The 25,834-nt window shown below is 39.9% G+C and overlaps 1 protein-coding gene across 1 annotated transcript in view; it reads left to right on the top strand.

Annotated features, from left to right (window-relative positions):
• SPTLC3 (serine palmitoyltransferase long chain base subunit 3) overlaps positions 1 to 25,834 on the top strand; it is a 98,933-nt gene that overhangs the window by 25,515 nt on the left and 47,584 nt on the right. Inside the window, exons 2-4 of the mRNA XM_026668503.2 lie at positions 18,936 to 19,127; positions 22,785 to 22,939; positions 25,182 to 25,330. Of these exons, the coding sequence (XP_026524288.1) occupies positions 18,936 to 19,127; positions 22,785 to 22,939; positions 25,182 to 25,330 (496 nt within the window). The remainder of the gene's footprint in view (positions 1 to 18,935; positions 19,128 to 22,784; positions 22,940 to 25,181; positions 25,331 to 25,834) is intronic.

Raw genomic sequence — 25,834 nt, forward strand, 5'->3', positions numbered from 1 at the left:
GACAAGCGCAAGATACTCCCTTCCCAGGGGAGGTGGGTTGATTACCGGCCTTTGCCCTCTTTTGGGAAGCCCTCCTTTAGACAAGGGGAGGCTGGGGCAAGCTTTCCCCATCAGAATAGGCCCTTCTTCCTAGGCCCTTCCTCTCAGGCCGATAGACCAGCCTTTGGTGCCAGAGGCCGTCAGAGGCCAGAAGGCAAAATGTCCTTTTTTGGCACTGGTAGGGCCTTCAGACAGACCAAGTGACATTAGGAATCTTCACCCCATAAGGGGCTGTCTGGGTCTCTTCGCACAGACGTGGGAGGGGACCATGATGGACATTTGAGGGCTAATCTCATATGGGGGAAGGAGGTGATGTTCCAAATAGATTTTTTGGAAAGATCTTTTTTCTTGATCCTTCCAGATGAAACTGTTTAATGAACAGAACAGGCTACTTGCTGGATCTGGAATGATTTTGTTTCTTGAATAGAATTGTAAGGAGAGAGTTCATCAGAAACACTGGGGTGGAGTGATGTATTCATTAAATCTGAAATAATGAATTTATGTAATTTATGTAAATTTTAAATAATTGCATCTTTGTAGACCAGGGTTGTCAAACTCGATTTCATTGAGGGCTGCATTAGGGTTGTATTTGACCTCAAGGGGCCAGAGTAGGCGTGACTAGGGTGGGTGTGGCCAGATTTATGTCACTTGTGTCGGGGGCACCTGTGGTGGTCTGATCTCTCTGCCAGAGAAAACAGGCTCCCAAGCTCCATTTTCGGCTGCGACAGCCTCCTGCAACCCTCTGCCAGAGAAAATGGACCTTGGGAAGGCCACATGCAGAGGCTGGTCCTTTGCTGTTTCCAGGGCAGCCCCACGGGCCAGATCTAAGCAAATTGTGGGCCAGATTTGGCCCCTGGGCCTTGAGTTTTGCACTCCTGATGTAGACTATATGTAAATAATGGGGACATCAAAGCCCCCAATTGAGCATCCCCCCCAGGCAGCAGTGATGTCACTAGCTAACCCTTTCAACCCGGAAGCACTTCGGTGCTCCTGGTACATGACTGTAAGAGTATATGTAAATTATATAAATCTTCATATATGATTTGCTAAATGGCTAATTCAGTGGTGGGATTAAATTTTTTTTACTACCGGTTCTATGGGCATGGGCATGGCCATGTGACTGGGTGGGTGTGGCTTTTTTTTGCAGCCACCCATTTTTGGGCCTTCTGGGCCTCAAGAGCCTCTGAGGGGGGCGTTTTTGCTCCCAGAAGGCTCCTCTGGGGCTCATAAAGGAAAAAAAATGGAGCCTGGAGGGGGCACACAGCAACCCCCCAGCTCCGTTTTGGGACCTTCCTGGGGCTCAGGAAGAAAAAAACACCATGGGAGGGGCACACAGCACGCCTCCATGCTCCATTTTAGGATCTTTCTGGCCTCAGAAGTACCTCGGGGGGGGGCATTTTTGCTCCCAGAAGGCTCCTCTGGGGCTCAGGAAGGCAAAAAATGAAGGGGGGGACTGAGCCCCTCCCTCCGTTTTTTGCCTTCCTGGGACTCAGCAAGGGGAATCCCGATACAGCTGATCATATGAACAGCTGATTATCAGGAGGGGGAAAAATAAATACCTTAAGGGGCGAGCGTTAGGCGGGGGATGAGCAAGCATTGGGCAGGCGGGGCAAGCGAGCCAGCGGCAACTGGGCTACCAGGTTGGGGGCGTGGCCAGCCAGAACTTACTACCCATTCGGCATCCCATGCCAAATCCTTGCTGCCGGTTCGCCCGATCCCATAGGGGCTCTTTCAATTTGCTTGTATCTTTGTCCTTTGTATATGAAATATGTGTTGGTTGAAATCATCAAAAATAAATACCAACCACCCAAACACCTCATGGAACTAACAGGACACTGCTTAACCAACACATATTTCATATACAAAGGACAAAGATACAAGCAAATTGAAGGAGCCCCTATGGGATCATCACTGTCACCTGTCATTGCAAACCTGTTCATGGAAGAATTCGAATCCAGAGCCCTAGCCAATGCCACCCACAAACCTAACTATGGTTAAGATACATCGATGACACATTTCTTTCCTTCCAACCAATTTTGAGCAATGTATACCATGCATAAAGATTAAAAACAGCATTTTAAAAGGTTTTTTTTACACACAATCGCGTATTGTTTAACCAATCCTTTAATAACAAGGATGTATCTAAAGTTGTTGTCATGTTTTTTAATGTGACAAAATGCAAAAATAATAAATATTGGGGTGGGGATGGATGTGGCACAATTATTTTAATTGGTTTATTCACATCAATTTCATTATAGCCTTTAGCCACCAATGTTGATTAATTTAATTTGTTTTAAAATTTTGTTTTTCGATCTGTCTCAGCTATTGACTAGTTGTGATTTTAATCTTCTATTCATTTTCTTGTAGGTAGAAGCCTATGTTTTGTCCAATAATTGGGGCTTTCTGCTGATTTTGAAAGGCTTTAGGGGAGTTAAATGGGCATCCACTGACACATTGCATCTTAGCACAGCATACGCAGGAATTTGCCTACTGTTTGGTCTCAGGCTTTTCTTTACACTCAAGCCATTAGTGAACAAAAAGTGAAAAAAGAAAATTCTCAGGGGCAAGTTTTCTTGAAAAGTGGCATGGATTTTCGTTTTTTTCCCTGACAAGAAAAAGGGAATGCTGACAAGAGAGCAATAGCAGTGGTTGATGTAGGTGGTGTTTGGGATGATGATGATTTCCATTTTAAGACCTTCCTCATAAGGCATTGAAGGCCTATCTTCCTTGTTATGTTACGTTCCCAGACATATTCTTAATATCCACAGAGGGTAGCATCTTCTCTAGCCCCCCCCCCCCATTGATCGTCCCTCAATATTGGCTGCACTGATGGATTGGAAGACAGGTGAAGAATTGGAGGGTGGGAGTCAGAAGTCTTTATTTCCACAAGTGAGACAATGTCTCTTCCTGAAGATTAATAAAGAAGGGTTTCTTGTCTATCTGAGATGGTGGTAAAAGGTATTTTTATAGAATTTTTTTTAACTGAGTCCAATATCTATTAAAGTTAAATGAGCATAACGTGTAAGCTAAATATCAGTATGTAAGACTAAGACAGTGCTCTTGACATAAAGATGACGACGACAAGGATTAAATAATAATACAGTTGTTTAAATGTATTTTTCTTTTTAGAATTTTGCCTCAGATCATCTTATAAGCAACAAAGGATGTGTTGGGCTTTTTCCCCCCTCATGATTGCTATGGGATATTAATATTGTACACCAGATGCAGGATGTAAGAATCTGCATATTCTAAACATCTGCCTGTCTTGGTTTCCAGAAGCATCCCTAACCTGGAAGCAATGCAAAAAACTGAGTTTCACATGGAAGCTGTTTGGTTCTAGGAAATTACTTTTCAATATCTGTTTACAAAACTAAAAGCTTGGAAATCCTTAAGGCGTTCTTGTTGACTTTTGTGCTGAGGAGAAAGAGACATGAATTATTTCGTTTTCCCCCAGTGGCTTTGGGATGTGAGACCACTAAATTCAAGAATCCTATGATATTTGATGTTCAGGAACCAAAAAAATATTACTTGTGTTATCAGGACTGTCTCTTCTGTAGGCACTTCAGCATGTGAGGGCTTTATTATTTTAAAGATAATTTTGAATTTCAGGGAAAAAACTCACAGTGTACACCATAAGCCTCAGTGCTGAAAGTCTATAAAAATAGCTCCTAGAGCTACTTACAACTATTTTTGATCAAGTCTAAAATCTGGTCTGCTTCATTCATCATAGTGGCCTCCCTACACTATTTTTTGGGTTATTAGCTTTAAAGTGAAGCTGGATTCATGCTGAGTGCCACTGTGGGGGTTTCTGGTGAAGATTGTGAATAGCCTTTGAAAACTAAGAAAATCTTAGATGTAGTAAACTCTGCAAAGGGAACACTGAAGTCCTGTGGGTTTTGAGCTGCTGTTCTTTCTCAGCGGGAGAAATCCAGGTGGGTTTTTAAAAAAAATTAAAAATGATGTAATGAACAAAGAAAATCCTTCAAGTAAATCTGTAGAGAATTCCTACTAGCCTCCATGGACAGTGTCTTCCAAGGCAGATAATATTGCTATAAGTAAGGGACAGTGGCTGAGCAATAGAGCTTTATGTACAGAGTACACACAAAATTAAGTCTTGGCATTCCCAATAGCTGCCTAAAATCCTGGAGATTTACTGCTAGTTTAATTAGAATTAGAATTCTTTTATTGGCCAAGTATGATTGGACACACAAGGAATTTGTCTTGGTGCAAATACTCTCAGTGTACATAAAAGAAAAGATACATTCATCAAGAGTCAAGAATCATAAGATACAACACTTAATAATAGCCATAGGGTACAATAAGCAATCCAATCATATTAGGAAACAGTCAATATAAATCATAAGGATACAAGTGACAAAGTTACAGTCATACAGTCACAAGTGGGAGGGGATGGGTGATAAGGAGTGATGAGAAGATTAATAGTAATAGTAGTGCAGAGTTTGTAAATAGTTGGACAGTGTTGAGGGAATTATTTGTTTAGCAGAGTGATGGTGTTCAAAGGAAAACTGTTCTTGTGTCTAGTTGTTCTGATATACAGTGCTCTATAGAGTTGTTTTGAGGGAAGGAGTTTGAAACAGTTTATGTCTGGGATGCGAGGGGTCTGTAATTATTTTCACAGCCCTCTTTTTGACTCGTGCGGTATACAGGTCCTCGATGGAAGGCAGGTTGGTAGTAATTGTTTTTATGTAGTAATGTTGATAAAAGTGGATTAAATAGAACAATGTTCACACTTACTGGCTGGATTCATATGATACAGTAAACCTGTATCAAACCATTGTGTTCATATATTATACCATGTTCAAATAAATAAACTCTATTATGATGTTTGTGATGATCTCATCCCAAACCTGCCAAGACAACAGTTGAACTCTGTTATGATGTGTGTGATCATCTAATTTCCCAAACATGCCAAGACAAAAATTGGGTTCTCAAGCATGGCCAACCTCAAATTACCGCCGCCGCCGCGTTTGGAGCTGCCACTTCCACGTTTGGAGCACCACTGCTGTTTGGAGCACCGCTGCCGTTTGTAGCTGCCGCTTCTGCATTTGGAGCTGCCGCTGCGTTTGGAGCACTGCCGCTGTTTGGAGCACTGCTGCTGTTTGGAGCTGCCGCTTCCGCATTTGGAGATGCCGCCGCGTTTGGAGCTACCGCTTCCGCGTTTGGAACCCTACCGCTGTTTGGAGCACTGCCGCTGTTTGGCGTTGCCATGTCCGCATTTGGAGCTGCTGCCGCGTTTGGAGCTGCCGCTTCCGTGTTTGGAGCACTGCCGCTGTTTGGAGCACCACCGCCATTTGGAGCGCCGCCGCCACTCCAAACACGGCAGCAGCTCCAAACGCGGAAGTGGCAGCTCCAAACATGACAGCAGTGCTCCAAATGGTGGCGGCACTCCAAATGGCAGCGGCACTCCAAACACGGAAGTGGCAGCTCCAAACGTGGCGGCGGAATGGGCAGAAGGGAAAGCAACAGCGGCGGGTGCCAAAGGTCTTGGGTCTGCAGCAAAGGTGTTTGGTGGGAGTAGGGAGCTCTCTGTGCTTCGCCATGATCACCCGTTAGGAGCGGCTGGTGGCGAGGCCGCCCGCGGGGCGCTCTAGATGAGGATGCAAGGGGAGGAATTAAGTCATCCCCAAAAAGACGGCCTAGCCATTTTTTCGGGGCTCAAAAAAATATAAGACCCGGCCTTATTTTATGAGAAACACAGTCGCATTTTCCTGGAGATGCAGCATCCAACATTCAGCTCAACTGAATGCCATTTCACGTAATGAGACATAGCAATTGGATCCAGTTAGTGATTGTTATATCCATGTCAAGTGTGTCCTGCCACCTTTGCTTTGGTCTTCTGAGTAGACATTTGCCATCAGTGTTACAGTAGTAGGCAATGACAGCAACTGTGTGTTTCCCCACATTTTCCCCATCTGCTGCAGTCTGTATTGCTGCTATGTGGTCAAAAAGGGAAATAGTACAGTATCTCTATGGCATGTAGAGAGTGTTCAGCACTTTTGGTAGTTGGACAGCACTCAGCACCACATAGTGCTACTGGGCAAATCATCTGTCAGGGTTCCAAGTAATATCTCCATAGAAAGCAGAACAAGTTCCTCAAAGAACAATTTTATTGGAGATATCATATTGGCACAAGCTAGTGAAAACTGATTCTGAAAATTTCCGCGGTTTTCACCTGATTAAAAGTGAAAGTTCCCCCTTTCCCCAAACAATCAGTCACATTGTTCAACCAATACGGTACTCCTCCTCTTTCCAGCCACCTGTTGGAATGGCCTTGTTCTCACAGGAAACTATTTTGTTTTGGCTAAAAATCCCAATCTATGTCCCCCCCCCCACTTCCTATCCCTTCTTCACATTGTAGCAACCCTGAAGCCTCCAAAATGGCCCCAGCCAGGGTTAGGGTTAGGGTGGACATCATCATTCTATTCACTTTCAGTTTTAAGTGAATTGGCATGCACCTATCACAGAGTACTCCAGTAATCTCCTTCCATCACAGCCATGTTGCATTTACCCTCATGTGCAGTTCTTCAGAAATACTGCCATTACTTTGCAGGCAGATCCTAAGGAACAGAAGAACTTTGTCTTTACTAGATTTTCACCACCGATCTGAATAATGGAATTAGTTGAGCTGGTCTCTAGATACTCAGACTTCTTGATATTGTGGTGCAACCAATTTGGCTATGACAGTCATTCCATGTCTGCAGGATACCATGTTGCAGTTCTTCCCTCATGGTAGCTGAAGTAGAGCAAATCCCAGAAAACACTGTGATGAGAATGAATAGCCTTGATGCTGAGCCTTGATGCACACAAACTTTCATAGGAAAGCTGTCAGAAAAACCAGTAGCGCATCTCATCATGCTATTGATATTAATGTAAAGCATCTGTGCTCATTTTATGAGTAGCTTGGTCATATCATGGTCACACAGTGCATACCATACCAGTTGATGCAGAATACATTCAAAAGTTGTTGGTTTTTTAGGTGGAGGATTGACCAGGTATACTAGATTAGTTATTTTCTCTATGCTTCTCCATGAGAAGGTGAGCCACAAAAATGGCTGGCACTCAAGCCTTTGACATAACTGCACTGATTGATTCTGATTTCAGTGATGTCATGGAGGTACCCATTAAGGATCCACTTAAAATTTTTCATTGTGTGTCACAGGACATTATGTGTGGATTGGTGAATAGTTGGAGCAGTCAGCAGGTTGCCTTTATTCTTGAAGAGAGAACTCTAATATTCATTCCCCAATCAAGCAGACACACGTAATAGCACTGGAATTTGTCAGCTGATTAACTGCTATGCCTCAAAGTTTTTTCAGTTTCCTGGTATCTACTGATGGATTGTCCAGGCCAGGTATTTTCAAATTCTTCATACTGCTGACCGATTTGATGATCTCTTCAGGTGAAATGCACAGGGCTGGGCCAGCATTAGCCAAGTCATCAGGAATTAGTGGATGTGGAAATTTGATATGAAAGATTTCATCAAAGGGCTGCTGTTAGCATTTCAGAATTTTAAGTTTCAGTTGTCATCCTTAATACACACATAGTGTTCCATGTCTTTTATTGCCTTGACACACATTTTTTTCAAGACAATAGAAGTTTTTCTTACCTTCCTTTGTGTGCAGTTGATGGTATAAGTCCTAGCTGGTGGGCTCTTTCTTTATCCACTTATTGCCAGTTTTTATTGGTCTTCTGCATGTGCCAGGTCTTGTAGGCCAGGAGTCGCCAACCTTTTCGACCATGTAGCTTGCTGACAGTGGGAGAGAGGGAGGGAGGGAGAGAGAGAGAGAGAGAGAGAGAGAGAGAGAGATTGATCCGATCTAACCTCGGAGGGCTGGCGGTGATGTTCTCTCTCTCTCTCTCTCTCTCTCTCTCTCTCTCACACACACACACACACACACACATATTCACACACACATGTCCCTCACACACACCCCACCCCCTCCAAGGCAGCCGCATTCCTAACCTGCTTTTCAGCTCCATTCTCAGGGGGAGAGAGGAGGGATATCCTGCAATCCCAAATGATCAATTGGTAGGAAAACAGGGTGGGGGATTTTCTTGCAGACTTTTGGGGGGATTTTCCCAGGGACTCTGCAGAAAAAGCAGAAGCAACAAAAACCATGGGAAAATTCCAAAAAAGTCTGCAGAAAAATTCCCCACCCCGTTTTCCTACCAATTGGTCATTCTTTATTTGGGATCACAGGATATCTTCTCTGGGTCTGTTCTTAGGGGGAGAGAGGGAGGGAGGGGGGGTAGGGAGAGAGACTTTTGGCTTCATGCAAGGAAAGCAGCAAAAGTCTTTCCCCCAAAATCCACCAGAATGGCGCAGCCTCTTGGAGCAGGATGCCTTGCAGGGTCCCAAAGACTCATTTCTGGCGGAGTTTGGAGGAGAGAAACACTTTTGCTGCTTTCCTTGTGTACAGTCAAAAGCAGAAGAAGAAAGAAGCTGAAAGAAGCAGCCCGGTGGCCAGGCGAGGCATGTGGGGTGAGTGAGGCAAGTCCCCACTCCCCCCTTTCTCCCCTCCCCTCACTACCTCATGTTGTTCACAATGCAAGCGACGCAAGCCTTGTGTTTCCACAGGCCATGAGGGCGACACAGCCTTGTGTTCTCATGCAGCTTGGATTCATTGCTTTGGGGGTGACATTTCTCTGCGGACCACCAAAATTTTCTCGTGGACCACCAGTGGTCCCCGGCCCACCGGTTGGCGACCACTGTTGTAGGCCACATTCTTTTTCCCTTACTTTATTCATCTTCCTTCAAGTTGATTAGTAATAAATTAATTTCAATATGTGTGCCTTTTCCATGGCAGCCCAGCAGGCCTCCATCGTTTTAGCCTTCCATAAGGCTTTGAAAAACTGGCTTTTCCCACAAGCTCTGGGACAAGACTGGAAAATTGTACCTTAGAAGGTTTATTTGGTGTCACATTTTTCTTGGTTTTAATGTTTTAATCAGTTTTGTTTTATACTTTTAATATGATTTTATGTGTCTTTTAATGTTTTATTTTGGTGCTGCTTAGAGTTGGGTGAAAGATGGGTGGCTTTATTAAATAAAGCAAGCAAGCAAACCTGTGCTGGTATTAGGATTGTCGCTATTATGTACAACAATTTTACCATATCTTAAAACTGTCAACAAATATCACCATATTCTGATTTATTTATTGTTTTATTTATTTATATTTCCTATCCACCCATCTCTAATTCCATTTGTATAGCTGTCCATTTCAAACCAGTAACTCTAGATAGTGAATATTCACGAAAAAGGATTAAACACCAATTACCACATTAAACAAGAGGAAAACATTCTACGTACCAATTCCACCCGCGCTTTCTACAATTTTGTAAACAACAAACTAAAAGAGTCAAGGTCCATCCCACCCCTGAAAGGACCTGATGGTAAAGATTGCAACGACAACACCATTAAAGCCAACCTGTTTAACACATTCTTTGGCTCAGTATTTGTAAACAGCAATGGATCATGCCCAGTATTTCCTAGTCGAACCACAAACAACTACAACTACTGCGCAATCTAAAACCATCTCTATTTATTGGACCGGACAGAATATGTGCCTACTTCTTAAAAAAGCTATCCACTGCCATAGCCGAACCTCTAAGCATAATCTTTGAAAAATCTTTCAGGACCAGCTCCTTGCCAAAACTATGGTCACACGCCACGGTCATCCCCATCTTCAAAAAGGGAGAGCCCAGCCTAGTTGAATATTACAGAGCAATCTCTTTATGCTGCGTCACCTGTAAAGTCATGGAATCAATTATTAACCAATCCATCATCCTCCACTTAGAGACAAACAACCTACTCTCTAATAAACAATTTGGTTTAAGAAAAAACTATCCTATAATCTGCAACTCTTGCAAAAACATATGGCCTGCACAACTCGTTCAGGGCAAAGCAATAGACGCAATCTACATAGACTTCTGTAAAGCCTTTGATTCAGTGGTACATGACAAACTACTCCTAAAACTAAAATCTTACGGTATCTCTGGACAACTGCATAACTGGATAGAAGCATTCCTGTCAAACAGACAACAAATGGCCAAAATTGGGAGCATCCTATCAATTCTGTACCTGTCAACAGTGGTGTCCCCCAAGGCAGTGTTCTAAGACCAACTCTTTTCTTACTCTACATAAATGACCTCTGTGATCATATTAAGAGCAACTGTGTTCTCTTCGCTGATGATGTAAAGCTATTCAACACCACAGACAATACTGCTACCCTTCAAAAAGACCTTGACTATGTATCAGAATGGTCAAACAAGTGGCAACTTCAAATCTCAACAAATAAATGCTCTGTCCTACATATTGGCAAAAAAAATCAGAAAATAAAATACAGGCTGAATAGTCAAGACCTTGTTGATGATCCAAACTCTGTCAAGGACCTTGGAGTACTCATCTCTAATAATCTAAGCGCTAGAGCCCACTGTAACTACATAGCCAAAAAGGCATTAAGAGTTGTTAACCTAATCTTACGTAGCTTTTTCTCTGGTAATATCACACTACTAACTAGAGCATACAAAACATTTGCTAGACCAATACTCAAATACAGCTCATCAGTCTGGAACCCACATTACGTATCTGATATTAACACAGTTGAGAAAGTCCAGAAATATTTCACAAGAAGAGTTCTCCACTCCTCTACTCGTTGCAGAATACCTTATGCCACCAGACTTGAAATTCTAGATCTAGAAAACCTGGAACTACACCGCCTTCGGTCAGATCTAAGTATAGCGTATAAAATCATACATTACAATGTCCTACCTGTTAATGAATACTTTAGCTTCAACCATAACAATACAGGAGCAAACAATAGATACAAACTCAAGGTTAATCGCACCAAACTTGATTGCAGGGAATACAACTTCAGCAACAGAGTGGTCAATATCTGGAATACTCTGCCTGATTCTGTAGTTTTTTCCCCAAGCCCCAAAAACTTTAACCTTAGACTGTCTACTATTGACCTCACCCCTTTCCTAAGAGGTCTGTAAGGGGCGTGCATAAGCGTACCAACATGCCTACCGTTCCTGTCCTATTGTTTCTTTTATTTTTTTATTTTTTTTATATGTATCCATGTATTCATAACTATGTTGTTACTTATACCTATTATCTTGTAAGCAATTGACAAACCAAATAAATAAATAAAATAAATGGTTAACAAACAGAACTAAGAAGGGAGACAAGAAATCTAATTGGAATAATCCTTATGAGAGTAAAATATAAAATATAAACTATATAAAGATATAAGAATAGCAATTATAATGGAAACTATTATTTAATATTAGATAAATGTAACATAATGTATTATGATATTTAAATTAAGAACCTGTATCTATGCCAAGAATGCTGTTGGAATTACGATATTTTATGATGTAATAAAAGAAACTCAATAAAAATACATTTAAAAAAAAACTCAGTCTTGGCCCTGTAGAGACATGGTAAAAATTGGCTCAGGAATTGGACAGAAAGACATTGAAGACAGATTTGAAGGGACCCAGGGAATAGGCTTCCAGCAAAGCATCGTTAGCACACTATTCCAAAATTGACCAACTAATCAATCGAACCGTGGCTTTTCGCCTGCTGCCATTAATACTGGCCTTATCACGGATCAACTCTTGGGAGGGCACAAATTAGAGATTGGACTATCTCCGCCCACTGGGAGCTCTCCCGGGCGCTCAACAACAGCTGCCATTAACAAAAACAGCCACCATTAACCAGCCTCAGTGCTTCACAGCTGATCAGGAAATTTGGTTTAAATAGCCGTCGCAGCTCGTTGGAGCGGATTTAGTGCCTATCTCTGCTGTGAACTGTTTTTATGGCAGGGCACCATTTTCAGTACAAAGACCTGCAGTTTGGCCTGTCATCAGCCCCCAGAATCTTCACAAAAAATGCTGGCAGCACTAGCCACACACCTCAGAACAATTCCAGTGTGTGTCCAGTTCTACCCGGATGACATCCTCATTCAGTTCAGTTCTTACCATCAAGCACAGAAGGATCTAGAGATGACAATCCGTGTCCTTCAAGACCATGGGTTCTCTATCAATTTTCCAAAGAGCTACCTAGTACCATCCACTCACCTGTTACACCTAGGCGCAGTGATAGACACCAGGTTATGCAAGGTATAGCTTTCTCAGGAGTGCCAGGAAAGCATCAAGTCCTTGGTGAATCAAATCTGAACAGAACGAACTGTTCCTTTGGTAGTGCTTTCACAGCTCCTCGGAAAAATGGTATCATGCATAGCTATAGTTCCTTGGGCTCAACTACACTCCAGAACCCTGCATTGGTTTCTGTTACCATTCCAGAGATCAGGAGGCAGCACCTCCAGGGTTTAGGTGCCATTAGAGACACTCAAGTTTTCCAGTTGGTGGGCTTCCCCAGCAATGACCAAGGGAACCCTGTTCAAGGAGCCCATCTGCCTGACTTTGACCTCAGATGCCAGCCTCTTTAGCTGGGGTGACCATCTCCAGTCCCAGTTGGCACAAGGACAATGGTCTCAGGCAGACTTGAAAAACAACATAAACTGGCTGGAGCTCCGAGCAGTCCATCTGGCTCTACATCAATCCCAGGACATTGTATCGGGACAACATATACTAATCCTGACTGACAACGTAGCTGCCAAGATGCATGTCAACCAACAAAGGGGTCCCACTCCAGGTCCCTCGTGCGCAAGGTGGAACAACTGGGACTCTGGGCAGAAGCTCACCTGCTATCCATCAAGGCAGAGCAAATCTCAAGAGTGACAAATGCACAGGTGGACTATGAGCAGAACCACGGTGGACCATTCCGAGTGGCGCCTGCACCTGGATCTCTTCAGGGAACTGTCCCAGAGAGTCAGCTGTCCTGTGCTGGACCTGTTCACCACCCTGGTAAACTTGCAACTACCCAGATTTTTCTCCAGATTTACAACACCAGGAGCAGAAGGGGTCAATGCCTTCGCAGTCCATGTCCCAAAGGCCTATTATATGCCTTCCCTCCTCTTCCCCTCATTCCGGGGGTGATCTGGAAGGTTCTACTAGAAAAAGCTGAAATCCTGCTACTCGCTCCCCATTGGCCCAGACAGCCATGGTACTCAGACCTGGTGAGCCTATCAGTATCCCGTCCTTGGAGGATTCAGTGGTTCCACTTGACCATCTGGGACTTGAGAGGAGATTCCTAATAAAGTCACAGAGATGATGATGAAGAAGATCAATGGTGGGATTCAAAAAATTTTTACTACTGGTTCTGTGGGTGTGGCTTGATGACCGTGGCAGTGGAAAGAGACTATAAAATCTCCATTCTTTCCCCATCCCACTAACCTGCTTTCCATCTCCATTCTTCTGTGCAGGACAACAAAAGAAGACCCAGCTGATTAGCTGGGTCTTGGGAGGCAGAAAATAGATGAGGGCGGGGCCAGTCAGAGGTGGTTTGCCGGTTCTCCATACTACTCAAAATTTCAAAACTCAAAATTGGTCAGAACCTGCTGAATACAGAAGGAGGAGGAGGAGGAGGAGAAGGAGAAGGAGAAGATGATTTGCCTTTTCTTCTTTTCAAATGAACTTTCAAGTAACCTGTCAAGCAATCCTCATAAAAAGGCTTTTTGTTTCCTTGTATATTATCTATGAGACTTGACATATGATGCTCCAAGCGATTGAGCTTCCATATATCTTCCACATTTTTCCTGTGAAAAATTATCCAGGAGCTTTGACATCTACACAACACATGAAGCAGCTTAGTAACCCTTATCATTAAGGATATCAAATTAGATTTGATTTAATTTCAACATGCATCACAGTGTGCTATTATGTTCATTATACTGATTTATCCACCATTTAGATTTAAATAAGTTCACCATTTGTGGTTCAGACTTCTAGATAGTGACATTTTGGGGGATAGGAGTTTTATTTAAAAAAAAAACTTTTTGAAAACAATACTTGTACTGAGATAATCTTAATGGTGTAGCTGGCTGACAACAACTGGCATCTCTTCAATTTTCTACATACACACACATTGGGGGGGGGGAGAGAGAGAGAGAGTCACCATTATATAAGTAAGTCCACTCTGACTGTTTCCAGATTCCAGACACTAATTCAGTTCCTCAGACGATCACCTGAGAGGAGGAAAAAAATCCTCCAGCTGAGAGGAGAAAGAAGAGGAAAGTACAGGATTGGCCTTCCCATCCACCCCTGCACTTTTCTTTTCTTTATCTCTTCAACTGATTGGCACTGCAGATCTCAGCTGGTGTGGGGAAAGCTACGCACTGGTGTTAGGCAAAGCATGCCCAACCAAGCCACACCCACCGAACCAGTGGTAAAACAATTTGAATCCCACCACTGGTTCCATTACCCATCCCATGTGGAAAGGGATCAGAAGTGGCCATTGATAGGAAGGCTACAACTAATGTTTCTCCTTTATTAGAGGCTATAACTACTTGGAAGGCAGTGGGAACACCAGAAGGCAGCTTTAAGCTCAGGAAAGGTGTCCTGTGCTAGAATTTTGTAGGTGTGGACTGCCCAGTTTACAGATTCTATGTTTTCTTAGTAGATATTTGAGTTAAGACAGGATTATAAACATTTCTTAGTTATATTTTCTTGTTTGTTTGTTATGTTCTGTATGAGTGCTGGGTTTACCATCTGTGACAGAACATTGGTTGGCTACCTAAATTAAATAAAGATATGCTTAGAGGATTTATTCTTTAAATTTGAGTCACTTGTTGAGATGGGAGGCTAAAGAAATCAAACAATAAAAATAAATTTATAAATATAAATTTAATAAATGAATATGTTTATCTGTAAAATGTGTCCTTGTTAGTGCTGGGCTGAATGAGAATTCTTAGTTTCATAACATCTTAATCTTGGGGATCTTTCAGATTAAGAATAGAAAGAAATCAGATAAGATACTTAGCCTTTATCTTTTGGAGACAGTTGGTAAGGTAGACTCTTTAGTATGTACAAGTAACAGTTTAATACTTTATACGTGTAACTCATTTAAATTACAAGCGTGAAATATTCTAATCAATGTAAGCTTTTGGTATATTTGGTTTTGGGTGTGTCTGGTTTGTAATGATGCATTGCATCTTTTCTCCCAGATTAGAAAACATGGAATATACTGTATATGAATTCATAACTAGGGACCTTTGTAGCATGCGGTCAGCATTTTTTTAGATATGCAAATAAGGACACATCACAGCTTTTCCTATCATTTAGTGCAATAAGATATTATGGTTGGTTGCACAGTCAGCCAAATGTTTAAATTGCATTTGGTATTTTTGTCCTCCTATCAAGTCCTTCCCAGATAGGCAGAATGTTGTTATTTAATCATATAAAAGGTGCCGGCTTAGGATGTATATCGTTCTGGGTAAAGCTGCTTTTTGCAACTGACTGGTGGTGACTTTGTCAAAGCTTGTGTTATTCCAGATGTTTTGGTGATGCTCCAGGTATTTTGGTATTGCATTGAAGGCATTATTATTAATCTGTCCAAAACAGCTGAAGTCACAGATGCTAGATCTTTAGCTAGTGTTGGCCTTCATGTGCATCAAGTTATTCCCAAGAACCTAGGATGTTGTAATGTATCAATCAGTGTAGTCTATGTACAGATCCAAGCAATTTGGCTTTTTACAATTGATAGATCGACAGATTTTCTAAGTATTGTCCAAGATTTTTGGGTATGACATTCAGTGTATCAATAACCACTGGGGCTACAACAGTCAATTTATGCCATAATTTTGATTTTTGGATCTCAATATTTTGTAATCTCTAATTGTTTTAAAGTACCATTCCCTGGTATTGCCACATCAATTATCCCCACCAGGGGTGGGATTCAACTGGTATTACTACCAGTTGAACTACCAATGCAGTGACCAGATGCACACTATACATGCATGAAAAAAAATCTTAAGCTGTGCCGTCCGGAGAGCTGAAAAGCTCAGCGCGCAGGTGCACAGCGTTTGAAAAGCCTCTTTTTTCCTGCTTTTTCAACCTCAGCTGTGCCTTGCAAAACAGCTAAGGTTGAAAAAGCAGGAAATAAAGGACAAGTAAGAGGCCGGAACCACAGATATATTTGGTATCTTAAGTCAAGGCTTTATCAGTCTTGTAATTCAGAAATCCCACAATACTTTAACCGGCTCACTTCAACTACTTTTTCAACTCATCAGTTTTTCAGTTCTCATCAGTTTTTTATTACTGGCATATGATAATTTTTGCAGATGTTTCAATGAATCATTTTAGTGATTGTGTTATGTCACATTATTATGGTTTGTCACATAGAAGGTTAGACTGAATTTGGCTTTTTTGTCCACCTATCAAGTCTTTCCCAAAGACCTGGGATAGGTAGATGTTGTTTAATGGTATTGTTGCAGAATCTAAGCCAGGGCTGTCATGTTCTGGCCATGCCCCTGCCTAGTTTAGTGAAGGGGGAAAAAGTCCCGATATATCACATGACACCATCATGATGAGGCAAGTTTGACACCCCTGATCTAAGCTGTTCTTAAAGCTGCCTTTGCAATTCAATGCCAGTGGTGCTCCAGTCATTTTGAGATTGCACCCAAGGAAGATGCCTGTTACTATTGGTACTATCTTTGCTTTCTTTTGACACAGTCGTTCTTTTTCTACTTTGTGATTTCCCACCCACCCCCCTTTCTTTCTCTTCTAATCTGCTGTCTCCAAGTACTGCCACATTTACTATCCAGACTTTTCTGTCTTTCTTACACACAATTCTAAATCTAGGGTATTATGTAAGAGGGGCCTGTCTATTTAAATTCTAAAGTCCCACAGCACTTTAGCGACTTCATTTTCTATTACTTTGTTTACTTATAGTCTCATTAGTTCTTGTGTGCAAGCAAATGGGTTTTCTTGCAGATATTTCAATGCACAATTGTAGCTACTTTGTCATGCCATTGCTTATAGTCAATCTGTGAAATGTTCTTGCAGCAGCTGATTAGGTGAACTACTGTTTCTTCAGCTTCTTTGTAGAGATGACATTTGCTGTCAGTTATTATGTCTCAATGCTGGCTTTGTACACATTTGTTCTTAAGGCTTGGCCTTATGCAACCAAAATTAGCCCTCTGTCTCTTTCATCAAATCTCCTGCTCTTAACCATTGCCTGGGCTTGCTATCTGCTTTGCCTGCTATATTTTTTTTAAATATACTGGTCTTGTAATACTTTGCCTTGCCACATCTCTTTTCTTGTAGGAAAATATAGATTAGAATTTAGTAAGCCTTCTTGGTATACCAGCTTCAATGCATCTTCTTCATTGTCCTTCAGATATTCTTCCAATGATCTTTTTTAATTCTTCAACTGTGTGCTATACTTGCAACATTTCACACCCACCAAGTCTCCTTGGTAAGTAGAGTCTGTCAACATTGCTGCTTGAATGAAAGGCATGATTCATTGTCATTATATTTCTGGTCTTCCTGTTCAGAGTTTTAGTTCCCCTCAAGTCCAGATTCCTATTCCAGCTATGTATCTAATGACTGGAATTGCCCAAGTGTTCATTGTCTTGATGGTATTTCCTCCACTGAGTGTGGACTTTAAGATCTTCTTCAGTATTCATTTCTGACCTTTTTCTTGACTTCATCATGCTTGATATTGTAAAAGGATGTCCAGGTATTTGTAGTACTCATCTTCATCCAGACTCCTGATGTTATTTTCATAGGGCATCTTTCTTCCTTCAGTTTTCACTATTTTTCCCCTGTTGATGATGTGGATGACACATTTTTCTAGTCCAAACTCCATTGCAATATCTTGGCTACATATACAGATAATGTTGAGCAACAATTCTATTTGAGATGCTTCTTTTTTGATACAGCTTCAGAACATCCATCTAAAGGAAATGGGATAGCCTGGCAGATGTTTTTGATATTTGATAGACATAGTCTGAAATATTCATATCATTGACAGGAATCAATGCAATGACAAACAGTAATAGTGATAATGAGTTTGACTGAAATATTTTTATCTTTATATTAGCTTTTCTGAAACTATCACCATTTACCAGCATTTTTGTTTTTCATTGTGTCATTGGTTTTTGCACAAAGGTTATACTGAATCCTGTTATTTCTATAATCTCGCATGTATCATTAGTTGGACTCATTAATATTGAGCTTCATAATCCATCACGATTTTGATCAATCAAGGTTTTCTCATAATGATTTATAGCAACATATATAAACCTTAAAATATGTTAGTTGCCCCTGAACGTTATGTTACGTATCATGTAATACCTATAGATTTGTTCAGTTATAAAAGTTTCACTAGTAGAGAAATCCATTTAAACATTGTCCTTATTGAAAGGCATATTGCCATATTGAAAGACTAGAAGTTCCATATATTCACACACACTTTTTTCAATATCTTTAAAGCAGGAGCAGTTCTTGTTATGAATGATGCTCTTTGAGTAATCAGGTCTTCTTTACTATACCATTTGAATTTGGGGGGGTTTACCTTTTTTATGCAAGCATAGAAATTTTCCTAACATAATTCCACAACTTGCTATAATAATTAGGATTTAGTTAGAAAGCATACTTCAGGATTAGAATCTTAAATCCCGAGTAGCAAAAATGTGCTGTACCCAGCTTTTTTAAAAAAACAATTAATGTTCATTCTCTCTTCCTTGCATTTATATCAAGACTTTCTATTAATTGGTTTTCATTTACTTTTTACTCTTAGAATAGTCAATTATCAAATCTGTTGGGCTGTTTTCCATATCCGTATTAGCAAAGAAATATAAAATAACTAGAAACTCTGTTCATGATTAGTTGAGGTATCTTCTTTTGTGTGATTTTTTTTTTTAATTGGACAGACGGTAACAGTGAAACACACTAAAATCACTATACTTTTAAGTGAATGAATGTTTATTATTCTAACTTCATTTGTTTTTTTATTTTTGTTTTTTTAGGAAAATGGTGTAGCAAATGGAAGTATCTATAAACGACCATTTAATGAATCCTTTGAACAACCACCCATGTATGTTTCTGTGCTTACATTTCTTGGTTTTGTATTTGCAACATTGTTTGGCTATTTGCAAGATTTCTTAAGAGACTATGGAATACAAACAAAGATTGGCACAATCGAACGGGAAGAGCAAATGGTACGTAAAATTTGAACCTGTTTGAACAATCCCAAATTACTTCTCAAGAAGCATAACAGAATGGAAAAGACAAAAGACTGAAACAAATTAGGCCTATTGCTTTTCCTGTAGATGACTTGTACAAAATGGATAGTAAAATATGTGACTATGGAGTATTTCCTAACAGTGATTGTGGCTATTATTAGATTTCTTGCCCCCAATTCTAAAAACAAAAGGCACAGTACCTGTTAGAAGTTTAGGATTAACACTCATCAGCCCAAACTTGTACATCAATTACAATTGTTTAGGAAGACAACAGTTGTAGTACAAAATCTTCTAAAAGCTGATCTGAATAGCTTTTAAATGCAATTAATAGGGAGGCACAAATTTGCCGGGTTTTCATGATTCTCTTAGGTAATGGAGCTGCTAAACTACAGATTAACAAAGTATGATTATTTTCTCATTACAGTTTTGAGGTGTTATGCACAAAGACAGGCTGTGCCAATTCCGTTAAAACACACACACACACACATCTGTCTTATTTATTTACATCCTATGTGGCTGGGAGGGAGCAGCATGGTAGTCTAGAGGGGAAGATGCTCTCCTCCCACTCGGAAGATTGAGAGTTCAATCCTAGGTAGCAGCAGATGTTTCTCTCCTGGGGCCCAAAGGAAAAAAAATCTGCTGCAAACTCCACCTAGGTGTCAGGAAGGGCATCTGGCCAGTAAATGCTCAGGCCCATCCAGTCATCCCAACTCTACTCTGAACAGGGACTACAGAGTTGTAAAAAGGGAGTTTTATGTGGCTAGCTGGAAAGGAAGCAAAATTATTTGCTTCCACATCTCAACTGAGAATTATAATGAACAAAGTGCTTCTCTGCAATCCAGCTGCACACCACTCAACCTGTGAGGCCACCCAGAATAGGCAGCCCAGTAGGAATATGCCCAGTTTGAAATTGTCAGATTGCACACTACAGAGAATCCTTTCCAGATTCTCAGAATTCACAAGTTCAAATATATTTCAGGCAGGCCTCATAAAATATAATTCTGATTACCTCATTAGGTTCTGTTCAAATATCATCCATTGTTGAGCAAATACGCATGGATATTCGTAGATTGTTAGTTTGTTAATTGTTTAGTTACACATCCAGATTAACTTCTGTTACAACAGCTTTCACATTTCCCATAATATGTTTACAAGAAAGACAGCTCATAATTTCATTGTGAGATTATCATTCAATCCAGTAAAGAATTTGATTAAGCAAAGATACATTTTTGATGCACAATAGTTTTCTTTGTTCTCCCCTTACCTCCAAAAACATTAAGTCTTGACCAACTCCATATGTTTTCTTTTATTTACAGAACTCATAGGCCATTCCAATCTACCAATACTGAGTGGCATATAACTCCCCAATAAGTGTTTTGTATTATGACCGTACAATCAGTTTAAAACTACATAATGCTTCTAGGGAAACAGGAAAAGCAAAATAAAGTATTAATGGTAATAATATGGATGTGATCTCACAATCCAACAGGCAATTATAACAATCCAACTCCGTGGCTATTTTTTCCTGTTTCCTAAAAAGCCAGGGAAAAAAATGGACTGAATGCACATCAAAAGCAATGTTGCTCCAAAGGGAGAGGGCACTGTCAGAAAAGTAATGTTTACATGGGCCCTAAAGGTGACATTTGCTACTTGTGAGAATGCGTAGCAAGACAACTCACACCTTGAATCGCATTCAGAAGCCAACTGCAACCAACAATACAGAGATTAGGGAATGGGACAACTCACTGCAGCCAACTCACCATGGCCAACTCAATGCGATACAACTTACTGCGAAAAAAAAAATAACAATTCTGTTTAATTATTTAAAATAAATTTTAAAAAAATTAATTTTTGCCATACACATTTCATTCTGTCCCTCCTTTTGCATCCTTTCTTTAAAGATTCTTTCCCACCATTTATTTGATATTAGTGTAACTCTTGTCCTGTAGCGAGTTGTCCTGCAGTGAGTTGGCAAGGGCAAGTTGGCCGTGGCAAATTGGCCGTGATGAATTGTTATAGATCCCCGATGCCTCAAGATGTACCTGTCTTTACCTAAGCCACTACATTCTAGTCCAGGGGTGGGCAAACTTTTTGGCTCGGGGGCCTCATTGACTTTTAAAATTTGACAGACGGGCCGGGTAAGCACAAGATATGATACATATAAAAAACTGCAAAATCTCCGCAAAATCAAGTCACTGCGCCTAATGTGCCACCTGGTGTCAAAATGCCTGTCATTACAAGTCAAAATCAAATGAATGCAATCATTCAATCATTCACATCAAACCTTAATTCTGTACCAATCTTCGGTGGGCCGGATTAAAAAGACCAACGGGCCGGATGTGGCCCGCGGGCCGTAGTTTGCCCACCCCTGTTCTAGTCCCTCTGTGGCTTCTGAATGCTCTTCAGGCAGCAACATGTAAAACTCCTTGCAGCAATCCAGTTAACTGAGGCATGAGCAGTGATGAGTAATGCTATTTCAGGAAAGGTTGCAATTGGAGTACAAATTGATGATGTGCAATGTCCCTTATTCCTGAAATAGGAGCTATAGATCCAAGACAATTCTTAAATTGTGAATCAGCAACTACAGTCAAAGTTTACAATTGACTCTTGCTAAAATTGTCAGATTTTTGAAACCAAAGCCACTCTATTTTGCTGAGATTGAGTCTCAGTCTATTCCTTCCAGTCCCAGATCTCCTTAACAATGAGCACCACAAATACATAGTATATAGTTATGTGGGTGTTTTTTTTTCTTATAGGAAATGCACCTTCTCTAAATATGATTTGCTTTTCTGGCACCATTAACAGACAGGAGGAGAAGTACAGTAATAAAGAAACATTCAATCTGGCATTCAGAGTTCAGGGATGGATATTATACTTCTACATGATAGCTGCAGCAAAATAAGAGTATCTTATGTGCAGTCGGAAATGCACATATATTAATTAGGTTCCTGGTTTTTAAATCTCCTTTCTGTGAAAAAAAAAGTTATTCCATTGATCTAGTGGGTTTCTTCTTTCACTATTTCTTAACAAACGGGGCAGAAGTTTGATAGAGGTGAACTTTTTAATTTTGTAAAGTGCTTTTTAGTCTTTCCTCATTTGCTGGATATATACATATATATGTTACCAGCAATGTGCGAAAGCTGGGCAGCTTTGCCTAGGAAATATATAGAATATGTGATGTTGGATGCAGAATGCTTAGGAAAATGTATAGAATATATGATGTTTTTAGGCAAAGAATGAAATATCTGTCTTATTTTAATGTGCTGCACACTTTCTCTAGGCATTGTATATAATAACTAGGCATTATGCAGAATGACAGGAAGTTAAATTAATTAAGTTAAACAGAGCCTGAGATTGCTAAATGGGAGTTTGAACTCAGGATTTTCAGATCTAATTATGACAGTGTAGGGATTGAAAGACATATAACCATATCATGCCCTATGTGTTTATGTCGCCTTGTATTAGTTTTCCCAAAAAGATGAAAATGTAAGAATTGAACTAAGATTGGCTATAAGAGATCTGTAACACATAACAGTTATCTAATTTTAATAGTTACTTAATTTTAATAAAAAGTAAGCAAATAGTAAAATGTAACATGACAGGGTTTTTTTTTTCTTTAAAAAAAACATTTAGGATTTTGTCCCACTTTATCAAGATTTTGAACACTTTTTTACAAGAAACTTCTATATGAGAATAAGAGATAATTGGAACCGCCCCATCTGCAGTGCTCCAGGACCAAAATTTGACCTGTTGGAACGTGTTTCAGATGACAGCAACTGGACATTTAGGTGGGTCAGTCTACAAAGCGTTTTTAATTAATATAAATAAAACTGTGTTTATTCTTTAACATCAAAGCATTATATTTATAGGCCTGATTTTGTATCAGTTTCAAAGTTAGAACCTACTCCTTTTATACTCTTGGCCAAAAATTAGTGGTGGTGTTGCCTTCTTCCTGATGAGTGATTTTCCATTTACTTGGTGAAATTGACATTTGACTTTCATTTTGATCTTTTTCTCCAAACTTAACAAAAGGTGGCTTACCATTCATTTTATTTTTAAAAGTTCTTAGGAAAGATAGGAACTTTTATTATCCCTTTCCTCTTCTCCAGTCTGTGGCATTTGTAGTCCATTATTTTTCCAAGGAAGACAGCAGGCAGAGAGAAAAGGCAAAAGAGGAATGGAGGAATGTCTATATATTGAAGTTGTCAAAGTGCTACACAGGTTTGAAACCTGAGCTATCCCATATTGACTACTATGAAAAACCATGTGCTCTTTTTTTTCTAATGGGGAGTACAATACACCCCCTCCTTGTTTTGTGACCGAGTTTCATTCCAATGACCTGGTTGTTAAGCAAAATTGTCACTAAGTGAAGACATGACTGAAAGAGAGAGAGAGCTGCCACAAAGATCCCTGGTTGCTACCATCTCATTCAGTCATAAAGTTTCTCAGACAACTGTGCCCGCATTGCTTTCATATCAGGTATTCGAAAACTGCTTGTAAATGGGTGCATTGGAAAATGAATTTTATTTATTATATTTGCAAATGATTGCCAAACATGATAGTCACTAAACAAGGAGTGAGTGCACATACAAAAAGAAGAGGATATGTATGGAAATGTGAATCTATACATCACCAGAACTCTAATTCCTGAAACCTTCAACTGGATTGAAACAATGCACCATAGAGTAAAATGTTTTGAACTTCAAATAGGCTAACTTATAGAATGTATTCAAAATCTGGGACCCATGACTCCTGTGGAATTGAAATTTGGCAAATTTTATAAAACATTTCATGACATAAACTTTATCATAAAGTGGTTTATGACATAATACAGAACGTCAGAAAACATTTCCTGTTGTGATATTTGACTGTCCTATATATTCAAGGTAAGCTATTGTTGAAACATCTCTGAATATTTGTTTTTGTAGATTTTCACAGGTAAAGGTATGCAGGTCTTGGCGTGTTCGGGTCTTTTCCTGTGTAAGATTGAGAGTATCTTGACGACATTTCGATGAGGTCCCACTCGCCATCTTCAGGCTGGTGCTTTCGGCTTCATGCTCGTGCAAACAATTTGCTCGCACAAGCACGAAGCCGAAAGTACCAGCCTGAAGATGGCGAGTGGGACCTCGTCGAAACGTCACCAAGATACTCTCAATCTTACATGGGAAAAGACCTGAACACGACAAGACCCGCATCTCTGAACATATCCCAACTTTTCCAGTGAAGGCAGCACATTAGAAACTCTGTCATTGTTGGAGGCATTGAGGAATCTGGTAAGATGACCCCACAGGACCTGGATTATCTAATAGTAATTTAAAGTCAGAAATGATGATCTGAAGGATTGTTGAATATTGTATAACCTCTATACTCACAAAAAGGGACATGTTCAAGCAGAGAAGGAAGGATAGTTCAAGGAGTTTTCCAATAGCAGTAGGTGAAAGGATACCACCATTTGGGGCACTGTTTCTTGTCTGATTTATCTCATTGTTGCCACTTAAAGTTAATTCAGGTTGCTGTAAATATTTTATTACAAAAGCACTTTAAGCATCTTATAAAATACTACTTGTGCTGACACCAATAAAGGCATATTTGAGCACAGTCTGGGTCTATATAGAAAGTTGTGATTGTCTTATACTGCTCTTTTCCTGATATATGAGGTGAGATAAGTCTTTATTGTGGTCTTTGATTAACATGTTTGTGTTTGCATGTGTGTGTACATACAATAGATCCATAAAATGAATTAATTTTAAGATGGCAATTAAAAGAAGTTGGGGGGAGGGAGGGGAGAGGAAAATTTAGAGATATGAAAGAAAGCAGTTTTATTGGATAATATTTGCTGCTTCATACTTTCCTAAAATGAAAAACCTCCTTCAGCCTTGGCTGAAGAAAAGATTATCTGAATAGATTTAGGAAGGAAGGAGGATTCCAGTCTCCTGGTATTAACTGAATTTTAAAAAAGATTTAATTAATTAAAAAGTCTTTTATTAATAATTAGACTTTATGTTGTTATACTTTCTTTGACCATTATAGGTTTACTGGAAGGATAATCAAGAATGTAATCAATATGGGTTCATATAATTACCTTGGCTTTGCAGAAACTGACCACAATGCTTTGAAAACAGTGAGTTCAGTGTTAAATAAATATGGCACAGGAATTTGTAGCACCAGACAGGAAATGGGTAAGTTAAAATTATTATTATTAAAATCTGAGTCTAGAAATCTAATTTAGAAATATACTGTAGATTTGACTTCTTAATGAATTTTATTCATTAACACATAATCCTATAGAAATTCATTTGGGTGGCTGCTCTTATGCTTATTTACCTAGATACCCAACCACCCCCATAAACAACTACCTGTTGCCTAACCAGAAACTGTTAAAGTATGAGTAATTATTGCTCAGCTAAAATAGCTCATGTATAGGATTGCCTGGATTATAATCTTTGAATTCACTTTAAAGCTTTCAAGAATAGGAGAGTGGTTTTGCTTGTTCAGCTTTAAAATTGTATTTCAATTAAACTTCATTTAAAAGCAAGATTGGTGTGAAGAGCTGTTAATACCGGAAGTTAATTTCATTTTTATTCAAAAGAAGTAAAACTCTACTTGGCTGTTTTCCCTGTACTCCCTTAAATCTGACATATTATAGCATAATGCAACATAGTGATTCTTTCGTGTAATGCAGT

This window comes from Notechis scutatus, chromosome 1 (genome assembly GCF_049901735.1).
Source record: "Notechis scutatus isolate UNSWTSFEM ecotype Mainland chromosome 1, rNotScu1.2, whole genome shotgun sequence".
Lineage (NCBI taxonomy): Eukaryota > Metazoa > Chordata > Lepidosauria > Squamata > Elapidae > Notechis > Notechis scutatus.